This window comes from Glycine soja, chromosome 10 (assembly GCF_004193775.1).
Source record: "Glycine soja cultivar W05 chromosome 10, ASM419377v2, whole genome shotgun sequence".
Taxonomy (NCBI): Eukaryota; Viridiplantae; Streptophyta; class Magnoliopsida; order Fabales; family Fabaceae; genus Glycine; species Glycine soja.
Genome location: NC_041011.1, coordinates 5,419,869 through 5,431,825, shown reverse-complemented (window position 1 = coordinate 5,431,825; position 11,957 = coordinate 5,419,869). Strand labels below are relative to the sequence as shown.

At 33.6% G+C, this 11,957-nt stretch overlaps 2 protein-coding genes across 2 annotated transcripts; both read right to left on the bottom strand.

Annotated features, from left to right (window-relative positions):
* Positions 1 to 516: 516 nt before the first annotated feature.
* Positions 517 to 985, bottom strand: LOC114369579 (indole-3-acetic acid-induced protein ARG7-like). Its single transcript, XM_028326815.1, has one exon. It carries the CDS (start codon positions 925 to 927, stop codon positions 550 to 552), a length of 378 nt encoding a protein of 125 aa, XP_028182616.1. The 5' UTR covers positions 928 to 985; the 3' UTR covers positions 517 to 549.
* Positions 986 to 5,324: 4,339 nt separating this feature from the next.
* Positions 5,325 to 11,315, bottom strand: LOC114372162. The gene is made up of 9 exons (XM_028329598.1): positions 11,168 to 11,315; positions 9,381 to 9,439; positions 8,954 to 9,047; positions 8,372 to 8,424; positions 8,052 to 8,142; positions 6,950 to 7,572; positions 6,069 to 6,293; positions 5,944 to 5,997; positions 5,325 to 5,748 (listed from the first exon to the last, which is right to left on the bottom strand). Exons 2-9 carry the CDS (start codon positions 9,429 to 9,431, stop codon positions 5,545 to 5,547), a joined length of 1,395 nt encoding a protein of 464 aa, XP_028185399.1. The 5' UTR covers positions 9,432 to 9,439; positions 11,168 to 11,315; the 3' UTR covers positions 5,325 to 5,544.
* Positions 11,316 to 11,957: the final 642 nt, after the last annotated feature.

Sequence of the window (11,957 nt, the reverse complement as noted above, 5' to 3'; positions counted from 1 at the left end):
TTTACCAACTCTAATCTCGTGCTTGTATTTAAAGCAACAAAATAGATAAGGACATGTTTGAATATACACTCATTCATAAATATTTATAATAGAAGAAAGTAAATAACAAAAATATATAAATCAAACTTAATTCCCAAGTTAAAATTTATTTATAAGTTAAAATAAACTTTTAGAAGATTCTATAAAAATTGAAGTGTATGAGTTTTTTTTTATCAGCAATTGAAGTGTATATGAGTTGATTTTATTTTATAGGAAAAACTTAATTTTACTACTTCAGTGAAAACTTTATAAGTTGTAGTGTTCGTTATATATAAGGACTGGTTGAAAACGTTATGCTAAGGGCTAGAATCCTCTCTCTTCTTGAATTGATGAATTACATCAGTGCGCTAATGACACTTAATTATGCCTCAACCTACTTACAACATAGTATTAATTATATATTTATGGATGGCTACATATATATCAGCATATATAGTTAGAACTTAGAACTAATTAAGAATTTCAACAGCAAGGAAAGAAACGAAAAGAATGTTCCAAAAGTGAAATTCCTCAAAGACAAAGACACACTCGTTGGTTCTGTGGGGAGCTAGCACATCGAAGTACACTAAGGAAGAGGTGTTCATCACAAGGAATGCATAGTTTTGAATCAGCAATGAAATCATACTCTTCCTGAGCTTGATCCAACAAGGCCCTGAAGAGTGGATGGTGGAGCAATGCAACCTTGATCACATATCTCTTGTGGTTCTCTCCCACATACACAACCAAATGACCCTTTGGAACATCACTTGGAATATTGTTGGAGCAAGCTTCATGAAAATTAGAAGAAGACCACAAAGCCCATTCACAACAGTCCTCACAAGATATGCACTTGTTAAGGCACATTTTCTTGCACTTGTTAAGGCACCCTCTAAGAAATCTTGACTTCATAGTTACTTGCAAGAGAGAGAGAGAGATAGAGAGAGTGAAAAAGAAAGAGATGAATAGGATTAAAAGTGCAGTGAGTACTTGAGATCGAAAGTGATAAGGTATATATAATTGTGGCATGGCAAGAACCTATGGTCTGGAGCATTAAATGGTTGACATGATTGGTAGCCTATGCTATTTGCTACTAATTTAATTATGGGGATCAGCATTTATATATATGTAGTATTATTCAAATGTGCCAGTTATTGAATGATAGTTGCTGACTTTGTTGGCTAGAGTAATATTATTGTATATATCTCTGATACGAAACTGTACGAACATGCATGGCAATTGGCAATGATTTTAAGATAATATATATATATATATATATATATATATATATATATATATATATATATAAGTTTTGTTAACATATACACGTGTTAACGCATATAAGGGTGTATATGTTAAAAAATCTCATTAGTATTTATTAACGTGTACATTCCTATATTTTTTAATAAGTATGTTACGAAGTTATATCATTAATATATTTTAAGATTATTTTTAATTATAACTTGTTAACGTACTTATAAAAGAAAAAAATAAAAGCGTATATATTAACAAATCCATATATATATATATATATATATATATATATATAATATCATTCATATATATGGCTGATTAATTAACATCAATCCTAGGAAGTAAGGGCTCTGTCCTTCTCTGCAATTCTCCAAGGGGTGGTGCTTAATCACTGTTTCATTCCCAACTTCCAAGTTCTCCTCAATGTTATATATTTAAAGACCCCACAAAGATAAGATATGCAAAAGGGGGTGGGATAAGTTTCTTGGACAAAGTGCAAGCCCACTTATTTCTAATACATAGGTATGGATAAAAGATACAGGCACTTTCTTTATATTCAGAGAAGGGCTAGCTTCAACTTTTATGAATTGCAATCGTTGAAAAAAATGTTGTACAGTCAAGTATTTTAAAGTCCACAATACAATTGATTTAGTGCCACAAAGTGGATCAAAATATATATGATAATAATGTGATTGTGTGCATACTGGTGATTATGGATTTGAGATCTGCTCAGGAAGTGGAGTTATGTGGTTATCAACGATTTAATACTAATCTTTTACATTGTGGGAGATGAGCTAAGTTGTAAACTTGTAATTAATCAGCCACTTTTTATGAATAATAATGCATTAATGCTAATGTCTCTATCAATTTTCAGTGCTTTTTCCTTGTTAGAATGTGAATATATTATTCCCATTTGGATTTGTCTTAGCTCACTACTTACATATCTTAAATTATCTTAAATTTGTGCATGTTGGCTAAAGCATTGTTTTTCTTTTTTCTAAGAACTAAAAGAGGGTACTATCCGTACATAACAAGACATATAAACTTTCCTAGCTAGTTGCTACATGCTGCTGCAAATGGATTTGGGATAAGTTTCACTGTTCCCTCCATAGCTCACAGGAGCACAGGAAATGGGCTACGTATTGCAAAAGGGATGGAAGGAAAATATCAAATATCTTTGGTTGCAGAGTGGAGAATGGAACTCACAGCTCTTCACACTGAAAACTTTGACCACATGTAGATGTGACATCTTTGATTTGATTCCCCTTACTATGTTTCCTCATAACGGATCTTTAGAAAACTTAACCAGTAATAGTATTGCTTAAAAATTAATTGGCTTCATTTTATGAATAATATATCATCAATGTAACACTATATAGTATTGCCTAAGAATTAGTACATCTAACACAATATTCTAGTGAAGGAAAAACAAAGCACACAAACAAATAATCTGTACCAATAATTAACTATCTTTTAGCTAAGAAAAGATTGGAGTATACTTTTTGAGGTCCAAGTTTTTGTTGTGCAATTGTGAAATTAAAAGGATCTTAATTGTTAGAATAATTGAGCAATTTTTAGTGAAAGAGGTGTAGAAGACAGTGTTAGAGGTTCACCTTTTTTTCTGGGTCTGTTATTGTCTTACACAGTTGCTCAGAGAGATGATTGAGAGCCAGCACATTGATTCATCCCCTTTAAGACAAATGTCGGTTGTGCTTGGTTGGTTTGAAAAGAACAGCACGCTCAGTTTCACACATGATTATTTGCAGTAAACTGCCAACAGTTTTTCGTATGAGACAAAAAAGCTGAATGATTTAATAAAAGCCATTCAAGGATCTTAAGAAATTAGTCAATAATATGTTCTGGAAATTAAACTCCATTTATTTCATTTCATACTATAGAAAATGCAATCAAATAAATTCCTTCTGCATGTCATTGGTCCAAATTCTCATATAGACAGACCTCTAATCATGCCACGGGCAGAGGCAGTCAAACTCATAGTTACAGAATTTTGAACGTGTTTTTTCTTTTGGTATCCTTCACTTGAAGTAATATTGTTCGAGTTGAGGACGATCATTATGACAATAAAGCTCTTCCTCCAACTATTTAATCTCTGTTGAGCTGGAACAATCCCACTTCAATTGATTCCCATGCTTGATAATAATTTTGAACGTATATGGGACATGCTTTCAACAGTTATAACCGACGTGGTTTATCAGATAACATATATCCAAACACAAGACTTTTCCAATAATCCCGTGTACGTTGTATTAAATTCAAATACCCGATTCTTTTTTAAAACATAGAGTCTTATAATAATATAAAAAGTGATGAATCACGTACATACATACACTAACTGGGTATCCGTATCTATACTATGTACCTTCTGACAGTTAACTTGGTCAAAATAAACGGAGACTGATTGAACAATGAACACAAACACACACACTCTTTTTTTCGTAAAAGTTTCCAAAAGTCGTAAAATTATATTGATTGAATCAATGTGATAGATTTAGTTCATAATTTGTTGAAAATGAAGGAACAATTTCAGAAAACAGACTATGCCACATTATATATATGTGTGTTTTTTTATTATTAAAAGTTAATTTCCCTTAAAAAATCTAATTAATCACTGTTGATGGATTCCTTTTGACTCATTTTAGTATGACTGAGATTAACGACTCACATTATACATAAGTAATGCTACAAGACTTAGATTTTGGTTAAAGTAACATATAAGAATAATGCAATTGTAATGTTGAGTTGAGAGAGAGGGAGGGAGGGAACAAGGAAAGGAAGTGGTGCAGATGAGGTTTGGGCCAGGGGGCTCACGGGTGGGTGAGGATATTATGTGTCATAACTCTTAAAAGAGAGGAAATGGTATTAGTTGGTGACACCTCAAGGCACTCACACACACTCTTCTGTGGTTCGCAGCCATTTTATTTTGTGCATCTAAATTATTTGATTAGACACAATTTGCTTTGCTTCCATTTCACGTGCAATCCTGTGTTATCTTGAGCTGTCACATTATCATTTTGTTCCCACTTCTCCCTAACTGCCCCATTTCCCTTATCCCTTAATTTAACACCTCTCCATGCTTCCTTCGGGGAAGCAAACTCCTCTTATTTCTTCTTTTGGAAACTTGTTCCTGGCCCAATAACGCGTCAAGTTCAAAATGGAGTTTATCGTCGGTAGAGTTCTCAAGGCCTAATTTTTTTTTAGATCATTTGACGGCTGAACACAAATATGCTTGGGCAGTTTTGTTTTTGTTACAAAATTCAAGTGCTTTTCAAGTAGACAAAAAGATCACGTTTAACTTTCACCTCTTGGGGCCTCTCTGAAATCCACGATCATAATGGGCCTGTTTGGATAAAAGACATAAAGTATTTTTTTTAACTTCTCTATTATAAACCATTTTTAGTGGAAAACTCTCGATCAACACTATTAGTCTCGTATCAAAAGAGGTTCTATACTACTTTTCATACAAGACAAGACACCAGAGGAGCTATCAGATTGATTGGATGATTAAAAAAAAAATTATAGGTTTAATTTCTTTTACTAACAAACTAACTGTTAACATTTGTCAATAAAAAAAAAAGAGACAAGACACGAGAAAAGAGAGAAATGTCTTATAAGATAATGTAATGAAAGGATGTGGGGAAAAGTTAATTCTAAAAAATATTATGAAAAAGAGAAGCATAAATAATATAACTCTTTGTAGAAAGCACAGCCACTAAAATGCTGCAAGATGAAGCACACAGCATTGTTTACCCCAATCATGATGAGCATCATGAGCTCCAGGCTCTAGCGTAGCACAATCAAGGGCCTTAGGGTAGGATGGGATGTGTGACTCAATGACCCATCCCCTAGATGCTTCCGGTTCCTCTCCCCAAAAATTAAAGATACAATTTCCTTTTTATTAAAAAATAAAGTGATTGAAGAATCTTGAAAAACTTATATACATAGTGCATTATCAGTTCCCTTCATTCATTCAACCATTCATTCATTTGCAACATTGAGTTAGACACAGCTCTTAACACATTAGTCGGGCATCAAGATTAGTGCACTAATAAAATCATACTATAAAAGTATTAGGCATTAAGCATGGCAAACTATTGTAGGACAACTAATGATTCCTCATAATTACAATTCAAAATTTCTGTGCCTTTGTAAACATAAAATTAATTCACAGTATAAAATTGTGCAAATGTGATTACCTAAATTTCAACAAGATTCTTTTGACTATAGATTTCCATGGACTGTTTTCCATATGGACTTCTAAGTAAACTTCCTACGTACATTTCTTTTGCTAAGACTAAGGGGAGGAGAATCTTTAGCAATGACAGAAGAGCCAGCTTGGCTAACACGCAACTTCTTTGATCCACGTTCCCTAGGGTATGGGTGAATTTTAGCCAATTCTTGCACACGATGTACCACATTAAATGGCAAGGGACGCAGGGCAAGCTCGTCATTTTGTTCAGCCTGCAATCACCACATGATCATTTACATTATTATCTCCGTTCCCCAAACTAAATCTTGCTAGAGTAGAGATAGCATATTTTCAAAAGAAAAAAAAAAAACTTCATTTAAGTATCATATCACTTAAGGTTGGAAATTACATAAAGTACTGGAACATCAATGAACAAAGTTTCCGGAAAGGAAAAAAAGAAAGCTAACCTCTCTCGTGCTTTTCTGTGCAGAACTGGCTCTCAAAAGGTTTCGCCACTTGTCCTGCAGAAATCACATTTAGAAAACAGGTTTGGAAGAAGGTGCAACTGAATGAGTAAAGCTTTGGGAAGTACCCTGAGATCTATGGGAGTTCGGTAGCTTGTAGAAGAAAACAGAAACCTCTTTATGTCAGTCCATCGACCAACTCCATATTCAGATATGCCTTCAACCAACTTCAACACTTCAGGGAGAGTCCACATCTTCTGATGCTTTCTTCGATCTTTCCTTCTAGATCTTTTTGATGTCAACCATTCATCCTCAGATTCCAAGGGAAATGACTCGATGTCATACTCAAGTTTCTAGAAAAGAAATATGTCTTGTTAAATGGAGAATAATTTAAATCTGCAGACCATAGCCAACAGTATTAGGCAAGTAAATCAATGTGCAGTTATCGTCTCTAAATTTACAATTTTCCAACTAACACAAGGGAAATCTCGTAGATAACATAAACACCAAATCTCAACCACAGAACAATTCTGTTTCGAAAGCCCAGTCACAGAAACAGTTGTGGACCTTAACTTAGCACAAATGAACTGTACATGAATATCATGCTTTAGAAATAAAAGAATATAAATTTATGACTGTTCTAGGTTATAAATGATCCTGCATTTGAAAAAGTGTACAAAGAAAGCAAGCACCACTCCCTCAGAGCCAAGACAAGAGGGAAGCATGATGAAACTCATTCATATCAATTAGCATGTAAGCTGAATCAAACATCACACTTCAATTCATTAAGAGTAGGTGGACTAAATTTAACAAATAATACAAGGTGAGAAATAAAATTTATAAATAGGTCACATAATCATCAAATATTGATATTCAAGCTCAAGCATAAGTATCCAAAACCAGAAGATATAGAATGTACATGAAAACAGATTATAAATAATAGTACATAGATGATAGAATTATAACTTTCTTACAGAAAGGAATAAAATGCCTCTAATGAAAACAGTACCTCTTTCTTCGGACGCCCTTTGTGAACTTGCAACTCAGGAAGCATCACATCTCTATTTTCAATACTAGACTTTTCACTTGGACTCTTTTTGAATGCTTTAATTCTTATATGAAGTACATCATCACATGATGAGTCACTTAAATATTTAGTTTTTGTACCAGCAGTTGGTGCCTTTTCCTTTGACCTTGAATTTGAAAATTCTTCAATGTACCTCTGAGTAGGCTTTCGGAATCTCTTCTCTCTAAGTGCAGCAGGTTGGCCTTTTTCAACAGGACCCTTTTCCTTCTTACAAGTCAATATACCACCAGCTAAATGACGGTTGTTATCCAAATCTTGCAGATGTTGTATATCAAGTGAAATGTTGTATCTGCAATTTACTTTTGATGGTTGACTTGGATTGTTCCTGAAGGCACCATGTGATTCATAGGTTATTGTCTCATCTAGAGAATCATTTTTGCATTCAGATTGTGCAATAGGTACTTCTGTTGATTCTAATACCCCATCAACAATGCTACTTCCGCTTAATCCGGAAGAATGACTTTCAGAACTTGAGTTTTGCAAGAGTGAACCTACAAAAGGACCAGAGCCTAGTACCTCCTCAAATTTGTCAGCAAATCCAAAATCTGTAGAATGCAAAAATAATTTTCAATAAGCAAAACAGAAAGGAGTACCAAAAAAGAGGAAGCAGAAACTAATTTTTTTCTTTCTTTCTACCAAAACATCATAGCAGAAATATTACATCTTTATAGTTGTCAATTGTCATGAACCAACTATGTCAAAAACTCAGCTGTTAGGTTAAAAAACATGAATTTTTTTTTCTCTCTTTCTATCAAAACATCATAGCAGAAATATTACATCTTTATAGTTGTCAATTGTCAAGGAACCTTTGGGCTTGAAGAATAGACAATGCACAGGCCTACCTTGTGTTAACAACCAACTTTTTGTTACAAAAATAGCAGCAAAGGATCAATTTTGAACCTATATCATTTAATCATACAGACTATCATATAATGTAATGAACCAATTATCTAAAAAGCATAATTTGTAAGGGGAAGACATGAATTGTTTTATATTACATCACTAAGAACAGCTAATAATTTACCCAAAAAATATTCTTCACATGTACCACCAGGGAAACCAACAGTTCCTTCAAGATCATTGATTTCAACATCATCCAGCAATCCATCAAGGGCCTAACAAAATTAAAGATAATTTTCAGACCAACAAAATAAGACCATAAACAATGTAGCAGTTAAGTAACTAGCAATGTTATGCAATTGACATTAGATGAGGTGATATAAAACCTGAGAAGATAAATAGACTCAAGCAGTCAAATAATCAATAACAAACAGTATAAATATAAAAATATATGAATTACTAGCTTCACTATAACCCCAACAATAACAGAGTGTAGACAAATACCTCCAGTTCCAAATCATCCTTTCCATTCAAAGTTGTATGAGAATCCAAACTACCTGATGAATGTAAACACACCAGTATTAAATATAACATCAATATAATGACCAAAGTTTGAACGCAAAAAGTATTGTTGTGCTCTGAATATAATAAGACAACAATACAGCTTTATCAACCATTAAAATTTATCTAATCCAAGATAATATCTCAAATATAAAAAAGTTTTATTTAATATCTTTGAAAATGCAATATCAATTCTAGACTTCTAAGCAATCTCTGTCAACAATATTCAAGTTCTTATACAGCTTGCTTCTCCTTTCAATCTTCATTCTTTCACCTCATCATTTTACTTCATTTATTCCAGTTTTTCAGCAACAAAATGCAAACCCAAAACCACAGCTTCTTGCCAATGGTCAAAGTAAAATGTTATTTCCTAATTTATGGATTTCAAGCAATAGAATCAGAAAGAACGGCTTTAATTCATTTGAGAAATACCACTACTTGATTTCAAACCAAATTCAAATCCACACGATAGATTTTCAGTATCATAGCATTTCCCTATATTCTCCTCATTAAAGGGTAATATACCATCCAGGGAAGCATGATCATTTCTAGGTTCTGCAAGCAAATGCTCAACTTCCATTACTTCATCTTGAAGAGCATGTACATATGATTCATCCACCTAAACCAAGGGAAATTTAGAACAGAGATGTCATAAGTGATAGGTTTTAGGCAAAACCATATTTCTAATTCATTTATTTCAATAGTAAAGAAGAGAATTATGAAACAATGCCATAAATCCACACAAGTGTTCACACATAAATAGCTTTAAAATGGTTCTGTCAAAAGATTAAGCTTGTCAAGACCAAGTATACTGTAGATCAAGAAAACCTTCCAATCAAAGGTACAGTTGTCTAACACTTACTAAAAAGAATGTGAATTGTGAAGTAACATGATAGATTAAAACTTAAAATATCTGTGCTTAAAGGCATAACAACAATGGCAAAAATCTTACTCTTTGGCATTTCATATTGGAACACTTCCCCAAATATTCTTCCCGATCCATCTCATGTCCTACAATTTCAATGTGCATCAACTTAATCATTTTATTCTCATTTATATCCACATATATACATGTGATCTACACTTGTAAAATATTATTGGAAAGGCAAAATTAAGGTACAGTACCATAGGTGCTTTTAGTATTGTTCTCCAATCAACATTGGAGTTTTACCTCAGTAACTTGCAAAATAGAGGTCAGTGCATGTTACCATGGTGAAAAACTCCAGTTTTGATTTTGGAAAAAAGTCAAAAAACACCAAAAGCACCAATTGCACATTTGCACTACACCTAAGTTTTGTCCATGTTGAAACTGTAAAGCTTCAACATGGAAAGAACAAGCAGTATGTCAACAGCACAACTGCTTATGTAAACATAAACGAAACGCCAAATGAATATTTATGTCATCAATCCAATCCAATAAGAGTTTTTGGAAGCATGTGTAGGTTCAAACTCAGAAATATAGTGTCTCTTGGGCACAATACTTGAATTATACTAATTTCATATTAATGCATTCATGCAGAAAATCAAGTCCATAAGCAATATTGTACTCTCATTTATTCAAATCAAGAATGCATATTACCAAAAGCATATAAACAATAGCCAAACCAAAACATTCATCTATTTTTCATCTATAATAATTCCCCAAAGCCCTCTTGACTTGATTTCCCAATTATAACTTCCACATCTCTGATTATTCAAGTTTCTAGTCATTGTTTTTTCTATCGGTATGTCACAATTAAAACCAATGGATTTCAAATACATGATTGTCAAAATTCAGAACAAATGCTATTATAAGAAAGGAGTGAGGGAACAGTAAACAAGTTGGGAGCCAAATGTCCTCTAAGAGAGAAACAAAAGGAAGAAAAAAATAAAATCCATAAACAAAACAAAACACTACAAAGCTCTTCAACCCTTCTGTACATCCCCAAAAGGGCAAACAGCATACAGAGGCCACAAAACACTCCCATTGACACAAAGCTCATTTAAAATCCAAACATCGCTCAATTCACAGAGACCATACCGCTGCCAGAACCAGGACCAGAACCACATCCAGCCTCAAAAGATTCCCTCTCTAATTAATTCCACTCATAACCTTCTTTGGCTCTAAAGAACACACTCAACCAAAGTGACCAAAATTATCCCGACCATTGCTGCTCATTCTAAATTAAATCAATACCATTAAACAATTATATTAATTAAAATACAAAAAAAAAAAGAAAGAAAAAAGAACAACTGTCAAGGGGGTCTAGTTGATTGAGTAGAGTGCGTGATGAAAAATCTCGAAGCTTTCAATCAACAGTATTACATGCAGCACGACTGAAACAAACTATCTATTTAATTTAAGTCCTTCTCAAATGAATAAATAAAATCAAAATTAAGGTTCTCATTACAAGCCAAAGAAAAAATAACTAAAAATATAGTAGTACGCTAGAAAAAAACGCAATCCAATTATTCTCGGCCACAATTTTCTCCTTAATTTTTTTTTATCGGTAAAATCGAGTGAGCTACTTAAGACAAGGCGAGCGAAGTAACCGAGAAAATAGAGATTAAGAAATGAAGTTCGAAAAATTGAAAACCCGAATCTCGTTCATTCATCGACCCGAACTAAACGGATGCTCTAAGCTCAGAAATTAAAGAGTGAAAGAGAGAATTGAATTAAGTAAAAAAAAAAAAACGAACATAGAAAATAAAGATCTAATATGCAGCAGAAAGCAGAGAGAGCTAGGTCGAAGATCGAACCTCCAAGTGTTGAATTGAAGAGAGAGAGAGAGAAATTCGTCCGAATGTTCGAAACCGAAAAAGGCTAAAACCGCCAAAAAGCGATACAAAACGGAGGGATGGAAGGAGAGGTGTATTTATTCGACGGAATCCCGAGTTTTTTTTTAATTTTTTCCGACGTGGGTTGTCATCCAAATTGTGCGTTTCGAGTTTCGAGTCTGCGGAACCGGACACGTGTCCCACATTCACTGGTTCTGCTTGTGGTGAATTTCTTACTCGCGACGCTGTTACGTCTCAACGCTGTCTGTCACAAACTCCGTTACTCTCCCACAGCCCCACTTGCCTTTGCTAGTGCCTAGTAGTAGTGCTTAAGGGGACGTCGTTTTTGTTCCGTCACTCACCCGTCCCTCGCGTTTTTCTCGTGCCAATCTACTAGCTGCCCACAGTTTTTAAATTTAATAATTTTAGTGACTTTTTTTTCCCATGAACACCAGTGTGTCAATCTCAACTCAATACTAATTCATTTGAGTGGTTATTTTTGGCTTAAGAAAATTTTATATATCATAATCATTAAATAAATTATTCTTCAAAAGGGTGTTAAGTTGTTAGATAATTAGCTCATTTGATTTGTTTATTTGGTAAAACTAAAAAACAAATTTTACATATAAGGTCAAAGTGATTAAAGTGACTTTTCAGATTCTGCATGTCGACTTTGAGAATAACTTTTGTTAAGATGACAAGAAGGAAACTTGTAAAACAAAAGGATCTGATACTCAACTAAGTATATGAGTTAGGAGAATGATGAGGACAA